The 19,789-nt window shown below is 30.5% G+C and overlaps 1 protein-coding gene across 1 annotated transcript in view; it reads right to left on the bottom strand.

Moving 5' to 3' along the window:
- Nucleotides 1-19,789, bottom strand: part of LOC132926316 (uncharacterized) — a 75,603-nt gene that overhangs the window by 43,380 nt on the left and 12,434 nt on the right. Inside the window, exon 2 of the mRNA XM_060990665.1 lies at nucleotides 14,777-14,813. Within this exon, the coding sequence (XP_060846648.1) occupies nucleotides 14,777-14,813 (37 nt within the window). The remainder of the gene's footprint in view (nucleotides 1-14,776; nucleotides 14,814-19,789) is intronic.

Raw genomic sequence — 19,789 nt, 5'->3', positions numbered from 1 at the left:
AAAGATTCAAAGGTGAACAGAGGTCATAAAAAAGAAAACTTCGACTGCGGACAAGGCGATTTGGTATTTATTTTTTTTTTATTATTATGAATTATGATAGTTACGATTATTATTATTATTATTACTACTACTATATAGGAGGTACCTAGTACTTACACATTTTTTTTTTTTTGTAACAATCATAGCTGCCATTTCTTACACGAGATAAATAGCCGTGACCAATAACCCTAAACAAATCGGACTTAAAAATATGTATCAAATTTTTAAAAAAAATACCAAAATTCATAACCATCATTAACAACGGCAGTAATAAATAATAATTAAAACATTTGAAAAATATCGAACAATATTTAAATATTAATTAATATTATAATATTATCTTTTTTTATTTTGAATCAGGTACACAATTAATTTTTTCCTATTGTAATAAAAACATAAATATGAACAACATAACAAATTATTACACTTATTTTAGTCTAATAAATTATTATACAAATGATTATAAGAGAAAAACAGTAAATGATAATAACCATAGTATTCTTATTTATTTTGTTGTATAATATTTTAGTAAACTAATTCATACACCATACACTCTCAATCTCGATATTTGGAAATAATAATTATATAGTGTGCTATAATAAATTTATCATATTATTGAATAATGGTCAGCATATTACATTCATTTTATCTGAGACCATAATTGAATATCATTGAGAATTTTTATCCTCAATAAATACATTATAGTAATTCATAAATTACCCGTTTGAATTTCACTTTGAATAAATATCCACATTTTTAAAAAAATAATTTGCCTAACTATTAAGTACAGTAAAAACGATGACCACAAAAAATTTCTTTTAACTTGGTGAAAAAAAAACTGACGTATTTTTAAATATGTCCCTTAGATATTATACATACATAATATATTATGTAATCCTGAAAATCATAATTTAAATATATTTAATGCACTATTAAAGTATAGACGAGGGTTGAACAATATTCAATATGCTTTGGTTGTTTGTATGTATTTCATTAATCGAAACTGATTTTTGACAGGTAAAATTATAGTAAAAAAGTAAAAAAAATATGAACAAAAATAAAAATTATAATTATAATAATCGTGGTTAAAAAAAATTCTTCTTGTTATAAATTATTTTCTGATTTATTGAAATGAAAAGAAACCATAAATTTATTAATTGTTTTTTTTTATTATTGGCTTTTATTATAGTACAAAACAAAAATAGGTACCTATTACATTTATTTTTTAACCTAACCGTTTTTTAAATAAGTTTTTTCGAGGATATATCAAAATACCGTAATTGCGTAAACATTAAGATTTAACAAGATGTGTTTATACGGTTATAAATTGAATGTCCTGGTTATTTAATAAAAAAATATATATTAATAAAAAATATGTATTATGTAGGTAATATTACTATTTACGTACTTAAATATTTATTAATTTTTTTATTTCAAATAATTTTTTTGTGTATTTAAAATGTTTGATTCCATATTTTATTGATTTTAACTTCTATAAATTCCAAGTCCTAGTTATGATTATCGTACAAATTTAAATGTCCCATGTCACTAATTATTTCGGTGCTAAAAATAACGAATTATTGATGTTTAAAACGGTAGTATTTTTATTATGTATAATTTGCTCCATCAAGTTATACGCTAAATAGCTTCATACGAAATAATGTGAAGCGCGAAGAGATCACTGCGTGTTCAACACGTTGTTGATAATTTTATCCAAAATTCGTGCGCTTCTAACATGACGTTTAATGAATATTCCTAAAATATATCATAATTACCTGCCTACTATATTGTGTTCTTGTATATTATTAAGGTTAATATGCACATTGACGTCAGGTATTTAGTATAAATTATAATCGCTCGTTTAGTAACCGTCAAAAAAAAATAATACGTTTATACTTATTATATTATGATATTATAAAATTCTAAAACTATAAATACACACGTTATAAGTACCTACTTTTTTCCCCCGATCTGAAATTATTATAACGTAGTACGACGTATGAAGAAAAAATAATAGATATATACGAAGACTTTTTTTCACCGTATTCGATTTACCGGCCAACTCGTGCAAAACGCATATGTTAAATATAATATAATATTATGTTATTCGAAATATAACAGTATCTAATCATAATTTTCAGAACGTTCGATATAATATTATTGTTATTGCTAACCCTCTTTACAGATATTTAATAATTTTATATTATAACATATACATGCATCACAAACGTGTCTGTCTTATTCCGTTAGCGTTAATATGATTAATTCGTGTAGTAAGGTATCTATTATAACGCTATGGTAAATTTACTTCGAATGAATAACCGTACAAACTTAAATACGATGAGTCTCATAGCCTTATAGGTATTACTTATGTTTATAATATAGTCAGTGCGTCTAACCTTAGGACTAGACTGTTACTTGAAAGATGTGCCAAGCAATAGTCGTATACTAACCTACTCGTTAAGTTAGTGAAATATCGTTCAACGTGACAGAGTTAATCCATAAACCATAAGGTTTTATTGTACCATGATAAAAAAAATAGATATTATGGTTCACTAAATGCCCTTTCTGTAATTTCAAAAAAGTTTTTCTTATAATTTGACTATTATGATGGGTATAAAATAGTATATTGTACAGCTATAACTTGTAATGGATTCGTATGGTAGGACGAGTTAATCTTTAACTGATGTAGGCGATAACTTAATAGTTTCTTATTTTTCAAAAATCCAATATCAAGATATTTAAAAAAAAAATCGTCCCCCGTAGACTTCCGGAAAAAATAAAGTAAAAATAAATTTAAAAGCTAAGTCAACAAGATCAATTATTATGACATTATACTGTTGCGTTGCTGTATTGCACGACAGATGATACCGCATGACTGCAATGTTGTGGTATTGGAAAAACTAGAGACTTCTCAACGGGACGCGTTATTAGCTTCGACAAATGTTAGTATAACATTGCGTATCAACAAGGTGCAATGAAATCGAGCAAATCGTGAAGATTCCTAATCGGACACGACAATTGTTTCGCAACTGCTGCAACTACGGCGCCGCAAATATTATTCTACTCGCGCGTACGCAATCATTTACAATATTATATTGACGATATCATGATTACCCTATGTCTGAACGCGACATTGACGTCTCATTGTGTTTGATGGGCGGACGTGTAATAATTTCGCAAACATCGTAATGAAACAAAACGTAATCCGTCGGCGATAAAATACAATATATTTTATAATTTTAAACGAGCAGTGCGCACGCGCCGCGAATTACGGGCCACAATGGCAATTAATTATCAAGTATATTACGCGTCGAGCAGTCTACGGGTCATCGGACAGTGGGCACAGGGACTGTGTATGCAAATTGATCGTTTGTAACAATAATAATAATAATAATAATATTGCGTTTCGAGACAATAGCTTCATCATTAGAAGAGGCCACCGCCTCCGCAACCGCAGACGTTATGTTATTATCATACTAGCAGCGGTATTACCTATTTCGTGTATACATAATACATTTCATGCTCAACCATAACCTACGTTGATATTAAAACATACAACGTGTGATATAATTAATAACGCGTACAACACCGACACCCTTGGCCGATACGTATCGCCCCTCGTCATCGTCATCGTCCGTCGCATTGACCGCGCGACGTCTGTTGCACAACGAATATCCGAACGATTGTACACAACATCATATTATTATTAATATTATTATGCGACCTCGAGTCACGGTCCAAATACTCGTGTGTGTATATATGTTCAGCGAGTTTACGGTGGGGCTTGGTGCGATCTAAATGTTTGATTAAGAAAAAAAACCATGTACCCATCGCACAGCGCGCAGCATCACGGCATCCGGTGCGGGTATGTTTATCGCGGTTTTTTTCCACCCGTTCGCAGAACCAATCGTAACGGTGTTATGTCATGTACCTGTACAATTTTCCTGGAAAGCCACTTGCGACGCGAATACTTCCGTCAACCCATAAGCCATGATAATGGTAATACATGAGACCCGAGCACTATAGGTGCATCGGCAAATGTTTTTACCAGCCCGTTTTTTTTCCCGCGCGTAAGCATCACGACGCTTTTTATCTTTTGCCATTCGGTACATAGTGATTTAAAAAAAAAAAATGAATTTAATGATTTAATTTGCAAAAACCTTATAAATAATAATTTCCTAATGATAATGATTTATATAAACGAATAGGTTGCATTTTTGACAGTATAATAATAACTTATTTTCCACTGAGTATTTGCCATTTGGTTAATATTTTGTTCCGTGTCAACTAAAAACTTTTTGAATTAAATATATTTTTTGTTAACTCAGCCTTAACTTTTCAACGTTGACTCGATTTAAGATTTTCTCATTAACTTTCTCACCTTTTCATAAACAATATGTATATCATTTTATAATATTATAATATATAGAGACAATAATATGCGAATGCATAACACCGCGCCGGGACCGGTCGTCAAATTTACATGCTCTGGTTTTTTCAGACCGTTATTCACGGCCGACCTGAGTGATTGGTCTTGAATATATACACGCGAGTACGTATATACGTATATATTATATTTTATGTCTGTGCGGTAAATAAAAAAAAAAAAAAAAATTGGATTTGGCCGGAAAACCGTTTTCCATCATAACTGGCGCGTGTCCTATTGATTTTGGCAATAAATTGGTGGTTATATTGAATATATATACATTATATTATTATTATTATAAAATAATATTGTTATTATGTGCATATCATAGATAATTTTTTTGCGGGCGGAACCGATGAGAATTTATTATACAGGATAATTAACCAATCATTATAGTCACCACCAGACACCAGCTTATCCTTAAATTAGATTATGACCCACAATGTCCTGTAGTAATACAATTATTAACTTGCATTAGTCGCATTTACTTTTACTGTTTAAATTAAAACATCCTTTATACTATAAATTGTTAAGAAGACGATTTTTTTAAATAATTTAATGTACCTTAAACGAAATTAACCTTATCTAATCTAACCATGGTACATGATGTACAATATGAATGAATTGATTTTGGTCACACAATCACACGAATCTTAAAATAATTCATTTGACTCATCCATGTGCAGTCTTCCATTAAAGTCTCTCAGCACAGAATTTCGATGTGACATGTATTATTATATAATAGAATTTATTTATATAATTCTCGTAGTTTATACAGTGATGTACTGATGTATAATTATTTGAACAGCATACAAGTATTATTACAGATTTCGGTTGACGTCGTCAAAATATGGTATTTAAATCTTACAAAGGAGTTTGTTAAGTTTCTTCAACGGACCTTCCACGTATATATATTAAATAGGCTTAATTTGAGCAAAGGAATTGGAGTAAACATCATATTATATTGTATAGGTGTGTAATTAATTTATAACATAATGTACTGCAAAGTACTGGAAGTTATGTTTATTCGACTATACAGGATATACCAATTACCTATGCATCTATCTATATTATATACATAATATCTACTACCGACCCACGGAGACGGACGGACGACAGGACGCGTCGCGTCATTCTTTAGTTTCCTACCGAACGGTATTTCTGCAGTGGAACGAGAACAATGTGCAAATACATCCGTACACCTATATACACGCACATGCTTATATAATAGTTAGGTACACATTGAATGCCTATAATATATAATGCATATGTACTGGTCGAAGGCAAAGTTCCGTGTTGTCACGACCGATATAAAAACGCGATGTAAAAACAACAATAAAAAAAATAAATAAAAAAAACGACAACGGTTTAATATTTCTACGCAAACAATAATATAATATTATAACGTTGTATATTATTATATTATTGTACATTTGTTGTATTATACACATGCGCGCGCGCGCTCGCGTAAAGGACGAGAACACAATGTCGTTTTGTTCAATTCGGTGTACAGTTATGCGCGAACCAATATGTGTACAAATATTGTTATTATTACTGTCGTATAGGTATGTGTGTAATGTATAACATGAAACGTACGTGCTTATATATTATATATATTATCATCATTACGGTCGTGTTTGCGCGAAATCGGACACACGCGAAGCGATCGTGGCGCAAAAATCATATCGTTATTGTTGTGTATACACCTACCTATAGCTATTTTTATTATGACGTGTGGGCATGATGTATGTAACAATAATATTATAACACATAAGAACCGTATTTGCACACTGCGACAGTGGTGAATCGGATGTACACAATAAAATAATAAGTGTACGCGTAGTATATCACATAATAGTGTTGTCCGTGACAATTTATTATCGTCATTATCGCCGGCATCGGTTCGAAGTTTGTGTGTGTATAGTTGTCACTTTTCGTCTCGTTTTTTGACACACACACACACACATACACACACATACGGTGCGTTAAGTCTCCGAGTGGTATTATCGTATATAATATAATGTACAAAAATAATACGAAGAGTGTTATACACTGCGATTGCGGTGGGGCATCGCGTCTGAGAGAGAGACACGAGAACGAGGACATTGACGCGCGTCCGCCAACGGAATTTACCGATCGACAGAGATCGCGATCGCTCGCGCCGAGTGCGAATGTAAAGTAATAATGATATAATATAATAGAGAGCAAACAAGTGCGCGCGCGGAACGGGCTCGGTGAGATGATGATAAGAGGAGAAGAAAGACACAATACCGATGTTATTATGTGTGTGTGTGTGTGTGTATACGTATACATAGGTACATACCGCGGTCGTTGAGAGATGTCAATGACAAACGACAATATAGTGCAACGCGGCTGTGTGCAGCACCTGTTTCCCATCGAAATCTCACGAACCAAATAAAAGTGCTCCATTGTTATAACAATCGATAACGTGACGAATTCGCTCGGCATTGTGTACCGGCAGCAAATACAAGCCGCAAAACACATTTTATATTATTTTATTATTATTATTATTATTATATCGCCCGCCGCCACCGGTTCCTTCCTATTCCATCACTCCACGGCCGAGACAACTTACTCGGCGGTAGCTATGTATATAATATAATATTGTTATACGCTATTCCGCCATCTCCCGTTTCTCGTCTCGTTTTTGTCTTCTTCTCTTCCCGTCGAGTCTTCGTCTAGCTGTACACATTTTTAACACTGCCACCCACCACCGATTCGTACGTTTCTGTTTTACTATACATATAAACATATATAGGTGTTTGCTCACAATTAATTTCTCCTTGTTATCACTATCAATTGACCAATACAATTATTGTCATATTAAGAAAAAATTAAATTCCCGTTTTATCCACGTTATAAAATTGTTTACTGTTACCATCAAATAATTAGTATTTATCTCTCACACACACACGCTATATTGATATCAATTACCGTCACACGTTATTAATGAACACCGATTTAACGCGCACGTAATGCTAACAATGTCATAAAAATATCCTCTTTTTTTATTTTAAAAATGACAGTGACCGATAATTCATCTGGACCTTTCGAAATCAGTGGCTATTTTAGCTGTATTTTTTTGGATTATACGTATCGTTTGGAAAAGGGGGGCTCCCTATACCGAAACTGAATACATGTACGTTACGAATTATTGTATTTGAACACTCAAAACGTCGTATACTCCCTAAAGATAGCTACGGTCAGTATGGACTCTCAGTGAGTATAGTGGTGACATTCTTACATTTAGTGTAGTATAATGAGAATACGTCTTCGCAATCCGCATATATGTCAGGTGATCAATTATTTCAATGTCTTATTGACTATTAACGCGGCGGATCAGCGCCATGTATATATTATACATTTTATATATTTTATTATCGTTATTATAATATATTTGGTTGAATTTTTAAATATTTGGGATGCACTGTGCTGCAGATATGAATTCGACGACATCCACAAAAAAGGGTTACCTAATATATTATATTGTATATAATATAATATTATACTTGTATATTAAACTATATTATATTATATTATAGATCACAGGAATTTTGCAATCGACAAAAAAATCGGAACGTTTGATAGATACTTCAGAAAACTACAAGTCACGTAGGTATATCCGAATCTATGATGTATAATAATATATTGTATTTTAACACAGCGGATGCGGTAAATGGGTTTTTTCAGTTTTTTTTTTTTGCCAAACGAGATACGTACGATACGCACATCGATTTTGAAATTAAATTCTGTGTAACAGTGTCCATTGTGTGGTGTGTCACAGCGGCGACTGACCGCGCTACTACGACTTTTAGTCATTTTATTCCCGTGGGACTGTGTTTCAAAATCCATAGTAATAATAATAATAATTTAATTTAGTGTTGTATCTTGTATATTATATTTTAATCACATCCGGTTGTTAAGAGATGACGATGGCGACTACATGTCACGTAACTTTATAAACGATTCATTAGTTTCGGTGATCTTCCGGTCAAAAGCCGGTCATCGACAGTTTAAAAATAAAAGTCATTGGCATCATTGATCGTCTACGACTTTAACCTTTCTCATATTATTACCAACCACATAATATTATGAAATGTTGATGAAAGAGAGATAAATAATTTTCATTATGGCCGATATACCTATAAAACTCCTATTCGCGGTAGACCACAGGAATATTATACACACGCAGGTGTCTAACGTTTTAAAATCTAGAAATTACGGGAGTGGGTCAGACGCGGTCATAATATATTCTATAAATCCTCGAATAGAAATGGAACGCGCGTGTGCTATGTTTGTCACGGGAACGTCTAAAACTGAACTCAGTTATTGACAGATATAGAATACTATTGCAATGTACTGAATCCATCAAATAATATTATTATATTATACATGAACATTTCACTACGAAAAAGAACATTCTCGAGATGTCGCCACATAATACAAAGCCGGAACAAATAATATATCCTATCACCGCATAACAATAATATATAGGTACCGTACGTATCTAATCCCAGTGAATGAATCGTTTTATAACTGGACCGGATCTTACGAAAAGAATAGATCGAGCGATATGTCTGAGAAACCTAGTTTAACTTGTGGTCAGACGACAGAGAAGAAAACCGGCCACACAAGGAGTGCATACTGTTTTATCATAGGCACCTACTTAATGCAAAATGGGTGGGAAAAAACAGTTGGTGTGTACTTACAGTGTGAGATTTTGTGATCAAATTAACATTTTTCTGAAAGTCGATTAGTAAAAAATTGTGACAAAAAAAAAAACCAAATTGCATATTATTATTAGGTATATGAACGAACTGCAAAAAATTATTTTAAAAGAATCTTGGAAGATTTATCTTAAATTCTTTAATCTTAATGATTGTCATAAACATAATAAGACACCACGAAATACGCGTGACACGTATTTCTTCTATACTCTCATATTATATCACTAAAATTATGGTTAATTATTGTATGAGACTAGTTAAACGAATATGAAAGGATACTAAAGTACTATAATATAAAAACAGACCGAACGGTGGTATAATATTATATTATAATAATTAAATTTGTCGCGATATTTTTTATAGAAAAATGCAATAATAAGAGATTTTATTTTATACATATTATGATGCATAGGAAGACACTGACAGTTCCGGTATACGACGGGTCCAATAATAATGGTCTGATGAAGTTGATGTTCTTATAATTTGTTGACCGGAATGGAAAAGAAAAATTGTACCTCCCGATTTACATTTATTTATACACTTAAAAACAAAAAATAACGAGTGACGACTGTTCGCCTGACCGCAAATGGATGGGAAAAGCAATACATAATACGCGAATGTCAACGACGAATATTATCATAATTATTTTTACGAACTATCGCCCCGCGCCCCCCTTTCATATCCAAATCGATTGCATTTACTATACATGACCGGTTGTTTATCGCAACCTGCGGTAGTCGCCAAAAACGAGAAGAGACGAATTTTAAAACGGGTTCGTAAAAATATTGGTCTTCGATCAATCGATCGCGGTGCACCGGTCGGTTACGCGTCATTAGCATGTATCCTGTTCTTTTTGTCGCCAAACTGTAATAATATCCCAGTTGACCATCGACAGGCCATTGGCGACCATAATGATGACAATAATAATAATATTATAATAGGATTACAGTATAGGTACCGCAAGACTATTACCGGCCTTGTTATATATAGCCTGCGATTGACTTGCGCATATTATTATCATGATTTCTTTTGAAAAACTGTTAGCGTTATTTTTTTTTTAGCATAGCAGAAAACACGACTACCGTTAATAGTAATGTATTCCAATACAAATCATTTTAAATGCCCAACAAAGTCAAAATATTATTAGGTACTTTAAAAATAAGCTCAACCCTTCCTAATTCTAATTATATTAAACGGTATAATTTTTAGTTTGTGATCGTTTATAGATTTTTAGATTTTTAGTTAGGTATGATAAACATTTAGTGTTTTACATTTATAAAATCATCATGTACTCCAACTTTATGCATGCGCCATATTTGTATTTTGCGTCAATAATTGACAAGAAGAGTACTGTGATATTATATAGATACCGATTTACAACAACTAAATATATCGGCTTCTATATTGGACTTAATCCAGGCTTGTTTGTGTTAAATAGAGTTTAAAATCGAGTTCATATTTAATTTGAAACTAATAAAAAAATAGTGTATATTATAGAAGATCGGTAGTTTTAGAATTTCGGCTCATGAACCTTTCTCGCCTGATAACTATAGCGAATAATAAAAAAATAACTATATTCATATTGTTATCTCGTTTATTTTTATTATTTTTTGAATAAAATATAATATATAATATACATATTATATTTCTACATTCAGTATTAAGCTATAAATTGCAATACACTTATCTAAGTAGTAAATAACGACTGAGGTACCTAACCGTTTAAAACTTGCAATTATTTATTATGTTTAATACATTTCTATTGTCTATAAAATTAAATATTGTAAATACGATTACTGATTATGATTTATATCTTAGACCATTACCCCAGTTGTTTACATAATAGTAATAGTATACACCTCATAATAAATAATAGATATTAGGCTAAGGAACTTTGTGAACTTGGCTTATTTGGCTTGCAGTCCAACAACTCGATAATAATTATTAATTATTATTAGCTTAACTGTGTACAACATTTAAGTTAGTATATTATTATAATGTAGGTAATGTATCATTTATGATCATCACCTTCCAGTTTCTCAAATTTATTTCTACCATTATATTGAATTATTTTCATATGACCCTCGGGTAAAAAAGTTTAGTGACCCCTAGTATAGGATATGGTAGAGTTGACGTCTGTCATGATTCTATTTATTTAGGTTATTTAAATACTGCTAAATGTTTACTAAAACATAATTTTTGCATACCAGATATACACGACAAAGTAGTAAAAACAATTGTTGTAGAGAATGGTATTTTGCTATATACATTATACTTACATAACAATATATGGTACTAGGTTTTACTTTTCCGAAGTCAAAAACGAATGTTTGTTTTTATATTAAAATGGGAGTAGATTTCTATGTGACAAAATCAATGAATTTACAGAACTTTTATCTGAATAATTTAAACGACCAAATGGTATACAGTCGTAAAGACCCACTAATCGTTTGCCGTTTGGCGTTTGCAACGTCTCAAGAAGAGGAGTGTACGACAATGAGCTACTGCTACTCTATCATATAATATTATTCTTATAAATGACAAAATATATATTATTTTTATTCAATTTGCGTTCTTTGCGATTATTTAGCATTTTAGCGGGGACAACTGATCGTGGACACGTTTTTCTATATATTTTTAACCCGGTCACGATTACTTCTTTCAAAAAATTACACCTAAATTTTATATTATATAAATGCTAACAAATCTGAATTATGCTATGTTATTACCTTCAGTTATTTGTATGTGTGTATGTATGTGTGTAATTTATGTATGTGTGTTACGGACATTATTTTTACGGTTCGAATGCGAAATATATTATGTAAATCATTCGCGCTAAATACACCTACATTTATTCAAATGTATTACTTCTACAATGTCATGGTTTTAAATCGCAAAAACGTTACAATAAGATAGGTACTATTACAATGCCAGCCGTAGTATAATACATCACACATCACTACCCTTTTCACCGTCAAAACGGTACTTTTTAAGATTCTGACCGGAAGAACACTATCATTGCAATTGTACAATAAGCATTTATTTATTTTTTATCGGCATCTTAAAGGATATTATTATATAGGTTATACAATTGCATTACCAAATCAATTTAAAATCGGTTGAAGATTACGTTTTACTACCTACATTAGGTACTTATAAGTTATATATAAGCAAGTCCACATATAATGCAGAACAATAGAACTGCATCAACAAACATCCAAACGTACCAGTGCTGCAGTTTAATGCAATTACTACGAATTCGATGTATAAGTGTTTTCGTTCGCGGACTGTTGTAATTGAATTTTAACTATACACTATAATATAATATTAAATAACTTTGAAGTATGAAATTCCAATATTGAACGTCTAGTGTTTAGGTATACATTATGTTTGAAATTGAAAAATATGAAAACAAAAAAAATTATATATATTATATAGTTAGTGGTAGCTCAATATTCTTATAATTAATTTCTCGAACGACCGTCAAAAAATAAAAATAAAAAACAGCAAAACAACTGTTCTATGTTTGCAATTTCAGTTTTTTGAAATTCGATAACAATAGTAATGATTCGAACTCGATATAATAATACGTCTCGAACACACCCACGGGAGTAGCACTAACTTAAAGTCAATGCAGATAATATTAGGGCGGACGTCTGCTATATACTATAGTATGATATATATTTTTTTTATCTTTTCCGAATGAATGAAGTTAAGAATTATAATAATAGCGTATTGTTGGTAATGGGTATATACATAAAAAAAATAAAACCAATTAATATAAATAATTGTCTAGTACAAGGTGGAGGTTCAGTGGCGGCGTGAACATAAATCGAATTGTACCAGATAACTACGAAACCATTGCGCGTGGATATTACAATATTATATATCAAGTCAATTGGGTATATTAATTTTCATCTGAAGCTGTAATAATATATGGTTATGATAATAATAATAATATTATTATTAAGACTGTTGTTTGGTGCGTGGTTTTTCGTTACTATAATGCGTAATTATCCAACTATTAATAAAACGAGACAAATTTGTAATGCGTTATTTATTATTACCCCGTTCACAATGAATTATCTCGCTTATTGTCATTATCTTTGGAGTACAATGAGAAATGTTTAAATCAAAAATAAACGCACCCATGGAAAAAAATGTAATTGGATCCGAATTTTTTGTTATTCTCGTATAATACAAAACGATAATTATATCTATAGTCACAAAAAAAGACGATTCGGGGAAAAAATATATACCGCCCACGGTATCATTGCACCATTCTGCTTCGATGTCAGAAAAAAATTAAATTAGTAAGCGCATAATATTAATAACGAAGACACCAACACATCCGTAAACAGTTTGTTAAACACTATTTGTTAAAAACAATTCGGTGATGACAAAAACTACTCGAGCTATATGGTTCTAGTGAAGAAACAGAATTTGTTAACATGCAAATTGAAAAAAATTGATTATTAAATATCGGAAAATAAATTTACTATACGTCTATACATTTGCGCACGCTAAAAAATTCTCTTATTTTTATAAGATTTTTATTTTATCATTAAAAATTGTTGTGTTATTTTCTGAGCGAAATAGTTTTTCTACATAATTTCTTAATTTTTTGACAAATAGTACATAGTACGCCCTACAAACGTGGAGTCACTAGAAAATTATTTTGAATAGATTTTACATTTGAAAATGTTGATTATCTTTAAAATCTCATAAAAATTATCTATATCAAATTATTTTATAGCCCAATCATCCGACCATGGCAATGAGCAGAATAAAAATAACTTATGCATAATGTTAATAAAATATCACATAGTAGTGACTTGTATTGCGTAGCCGTATATTAAAACATACTGCCACTCAATATGTCTAGTTCAGACATTAATGATTTCGAAATATCTTATACTACGCATCTTTGTGCACAAAAATATAAATTATTATATCACGGTAAAACAAATTCAGAGCTCAGAAATCGTAACATATCATTTCCTAGTTATGAGAGATTATACATATTATACAATCCAAGAAATGTATTTTCGCAATCATTTATGGTATTTAATTTTTTGTTTTTTATTATATTTCATGCGTTTTATTGATACACAGAAAATTGTTTAATTTGTATGCATATTTTAATGTTCTTTTAAAATATAAATTTAGAGTTCTTTAGAGAGAGCATATATTTGAAAAAGAAAATGATGTTAATCATTTCTGAAATTAAAACAGTATTATATAATATTGTTATTACAATTATAATGGTGATTAGTTCGATTAGTTATAACTATGTTTATTTTGCCCAGATATCAAACTATTTCGTTTAATATTCAATAACATGTATCAAAATGTTTTACTCGAATAGAATGGGCTATTTAAAAAAAAAAAAAAATGTGTGAATAGCAACAATTTTTTTTTGAATACGACAACACGTATGTGTAATATGAATATTGTTACAACTTCCGAGCACTGATCAATTCACTTTAAGCAATACAATAGAAACATTGTACTCATTCAATGAACAATTGAACAATAATTAATAAATTCGTTGTCTTACCTGAATCAGTAATAACGTGAACGCCGCGTACTGGCATCTATAAAAAAAAAAAAACATTAGATATTTGTACCAATATTCTAGAAGATGCTTAATAACTTATAATTAATATAATTATTAATAACAACAATAATAATAAAAAAACTTAAAGCTTATGAATATAAACTATAGTGAACTATTGTTTAAATAGTTATAATAAATTATATATGCTATGTCTATAACATAACTTAAATTAATTTATAGTAATAATCATTAATCATTCAAACATAATATATTTTTAGTTTCAAGTCTGTGACTTGAGATTTTATCACCGATCGACTGATCAGCAGTTTTTCTGTTCATAAAAGTCTATCCAATATTAAATGTAATATCGACAACGGCTTATAACTACAAATACTGAACAGTAAATACATATAATGAATTAATATAACATACAATTAGTTGGCAGGGGTCTAGTAGTGAGAAGACTAACCTAAGCTATTAACCTTGCAGCAGTTTTTCTGATAATTTTTCTCAATTTTCCTCAAAAAAACCACTTTCAGTCTGAGTTAAATTAATTAATTACAAATTGAATAAAAAAGTCTTACAGTGAAACCAGTGGACATCCTTTTAGAAACAAACTCATACTAACTTTTTACAAACTGAACCCTCTACATTTCGGACTTCTCTAAAAAATGAATACAATTGCATAGACTAATAGAGTCCAGTATTTTAAGGTTCCACTGTATTACGGCTATAATAACATAATAAAGTATTTGATCGGCGTTCGAAGAAATTATCAATTTTTTGATAATAGATAAGAAATAATTGAAAATTATCATGTTAGAAAATAAAGTTGTTTTATAAGTACTATTTTTTTTTCAAAATAAACATAGATATTGATGTGTGAATATAATAACAAAGTAGAAATATTAATTCAAAGATGTCGCTGATACGATTTATTTATAAAGACATTGAGTAATATTGATTTATGTCCGTAAAAAACTGTTAATACATCTCATCTCTACTTTGAATATAAATATTGTAATACTAATAACAGCAATTAGAAGTCAATATTATAATTAATATTTAGTATAAATATCATTTAATTCATTGATTGTATGCTTTTTATTCGTTATTTCATGCGTCGTTAATGTTCTATTAACGTATTTTATGACTATTATAAAAATTGTATATATGACGTACGTATAGGTATTTGCATCATTTTTAAGGTAAAATATAATATTATTATAAAGTTACATAATATGGTTTTGATAAAATAATCAGAGTGATAATGAGTAGTGACTGTAAACAGTGTAGACAAAAGTATCGAATGAGTTATTGAATCAGGAAAAAAGGCAAATTCAATATGACTATTTCAAAATCAATATTTTAATAATTTTAGAAAAAAAAACGTAATTATTGAAGTTGTTTAAATATAATGTAAGTTGAACCGAATGATAATATCATCCAATTTTCTTTTATTAAAAACCATGAAAATAATTCTACAAAATTCTAACCTGTATAATATATATGTATGAATTCTGTGAATAAAGAAAGACAAATATTCTTACAACAAGACCAATAGCAACATTGAGTTTATAAGAACAATATTATTTCTTAGACCAATACTTCTATAGTTTTGATATTTTCCGTTTACTAACATATTTTTAGGTAATAGGTATGGATAATTTGTGTACTCATCACTATACGTATATTTTTCGCTGCGGGTGGCACGAGGGTCAACACGGGAAGAACGGGCCGCCCCGCAACGGTAAACCGCTGTTTTACGGTGCGTATAAAAATATAATAGTGATAAATGATAATAATTGAATATAATATGGTTATTAAATTCGCGTGGGACGCGTTATTATAGCGCGATTAATTATCGTCGTTGATGGATGGGCGCAAAAAAAAAATACGATTTTACGGAAAACGACGAGCCCAAAACGTATATAATGTGTCACGAATTCACGACGTCGCCGTTTGTTTTTACGTATATTATGTATTTATTATATCTTTAAACACACCCACACCGACAAATGTTTATCCGTAATACTCGTAATAATAGTTTTCGTGTTTCAACGGAAAATTGTGATTTAATGAACCCGTTAAATGTCTACACAAACTGTACTGTTGCGTCGCTTAATATGATTATTATTACAGCTTTAAATATTGTATATATTATGTTAACAACGTTTTAATTATCCAGTTTCGTTTATTTGTTTATTTTTTTTTTATATAATTTCTCTCGCACGACCATATCAAATTATATTCATAACTAGTAAGTTTAAAACTCTATCTCAGTAAACGGGACTTTTTGACGAAGTTAAATACAGTAAATTTATCCTCAAACAACATAGTGATCTCTCTCTTTCTCTCTCTGTCTGGCTGTGTATGTAAACACTACAACGGATGCAAAAGTTTTTGTAAGATTTCGGTCTCAGGAGAGTACAAAATAAATGCTCTTTGCCTTTGAAGTTAAATTCAGCCCTTATTAGTTATTATCGACTGTAATATTATAACAGTAACCCGGAGCGACCTTGGAAAAATACGCCGTATGCGCAATATATTTGATATTATAGATGGGTATGGGGTAGAAGGAACAGACAGTTGCGTTGGTAGAATCTGCGAGTACCGAAATACCATTCAATATTAATATTCGTGTTATATGTTGCCACGCGCGTTTAATATTATTCAATAACACCGCATGTTATATTCGTATACATCAAATTATTATAATTCGCAGACGACTGTATTATTTTGACGAACGGTACACTCGGAAAATACTCCTCACCACCAATGTGCCACTAGCCTAACTTTGCGGTAACGGTACTGTTCCCGCCACTGGGTTCGTGCCATCGCCGAGATGCGTACCCAACGGACTGGAAAATAGTCTATTTTTATTGTTATTGTTATCATCGTCATCATTATCATTATTATCATTATCATCGTCATCATCGACGTCGTCGTTCTCGTTATTAGTATTACACACTACTTCTACTATTATACTATTACGTTGCCGCCTGTTAAGTATTTTTATTTCTATAAAACGCGATCGAGACGATTAGCGGAGAGATGATTTTGAGAACAGTGAAACGTTGTACATCAGCGACTATTGTGTTATCCTAAAAAATTTACGTCACAAAATGTCTTTGTTTTGAATTATTCGAATTTCGAAAATCAGTCGTCGGTTTTCGTGCGCATTTTCCGACTTTCCCGTGATGTACCTACCTACACACAAAATCATTACTTTATGATGATTTATGGCGGTTATGAACAATTTTTTTAAAGAGTTGAGCTGATTTGGTTTGAAAATAAAACAGTTTTTGATTCGATGTTTGATTATAAGCTGTTTTTAAAAAGTAAACATAGGTCCTAACATTGTACATACCTAGAGATCACTTCGTAAAATTTATTATTTTTTCCTATCTGATAAATAATATACAATAATATGACATATATTATTATTACATTGTACCTAATACATTTAAACTATATACTATAGTCTATAACTCCATCATCATCGCTCTCCTCACCACTATATAAATTACAGTTCGCTGTTGTTCGGCGCCGCCGACGAGGTCTGACAAATCAGCCATAAAAACAATGCTGGTTCGTCCGCGGCTCGATGATAATAAGTAGAACGCGCCTACTACCAAGATACGTTTTACCGATAAAAGCCATGGCCTAAAAAATATTGTAATCTGGCACACTGCGAATTGATGATTTTATTTATGTAGGTACTCGCGGAAAACGTAATCGCGGAACTCGTCGAGGTGAAAAAATAAGTGGGTTTATAAGGTGTAAAACCGATCAGCCTCAAAACAACCGTCCGACATAAGTGGTAAGTATAAATAAATATATTATAGGTAATACAGAACGACAAGCCATTTTTTATTCGGGACATTTTTTTTTCTCCTTTTACTCGCTAAATTTTGTTTAAAACAACGTAATCTTTTTTTAGGTATTAATGTATTTTTTTCTTCTTCTATAAGTCTTTGTTTTAAGTTGCCGTATCGTCGACACCTGAACATTTTTGGTCCAGAAAAAACTCTGGCGATAGCATAAGATGGTTATATAAATACTAAAGAAATAACATTATCAAAATAAATAATGCGAATACCTATATTTAGTAAACTTATAGTGTTTATATCTATAGGTAAGTATATTAAATAATAATAATACTGTTACACACATTCATAATGATGTTATATTACAAATTTAATTTTCAACGCTTTTTTTGTAATATTACGTGCCTATCAACTTGTCAACATGCATTTAGTTTTATATCATAATCTTCATAGACACCCTCTTCGCAGACAATAATATATAGTGTGTCAATTGCGAGCGATTTATTTTTGATACAGGTGGGAATGCCAAACTAAATGAAAAGTTATGTGAACATTAGGTACAAAAGAAAACATCATTTTAGATCGAATAATATGTAAAAAAAAAAAAATAATAAGAAATTTATAATTGTTAAACTAAACATAATATTTCCTATTGTTTATTAATACGTATTATAATTATACTAAAAATCATATAATAATATATTTAAACAAAAATGTTTAATTCTCACTAAATTTGATATTATATAGGTACCCTTATACCTAACATAGCGATATATTTTTGTCTACTTATAATATCAAACGAAGGCGGACAAAAATTTTACGGAATTAATAACCGAATAACGTGGCAATACAATAATATAAAATCGCTATCATAAAAAAAATCCAAACAAATTACCTTAACCTAGAAAACTGCACACAACCGCATAAAATGTTTTTCTGAATGCGGAACAATAAAATCGTATAATACACAATTAAACAATGGTATGAGAAAAATAAAACGCGAAAAAATGATCTATAATGTAATTAGAGCGATCACAAGCTATATATAATTACTCTTAAAATTGATGTACCTATAATGTGTTTTTTTTTTTCAACAATACATTGAGACCTGCGGCGATTTATATTTAAAACACTTTATTTCAGTCGATTCATTATTCGGTTACATTATGATCGGAACAACGTT

Source organism: Rhopalosiphum padi, chromosome 3, assembly GCF_020882245.1.
Source record: "Rhopalosiphum padi isolate XX-2018 chromosome 3, ASM2088224v1, whole genome shotgun sequence".
In the NCBI taxonomy this organism is placed as follows: Eukaryota; Metazoa; Arthropoda; class Insecta; order Hemiptera; family Aphididae; genus Rhopalosiphum; species Rhopalosiphum padi.
The sequence above is the reverse complement of the archived record's forward strand: the minus strand, read 5'-3'. Positions and strand labels throughout refer to the sequence as shown.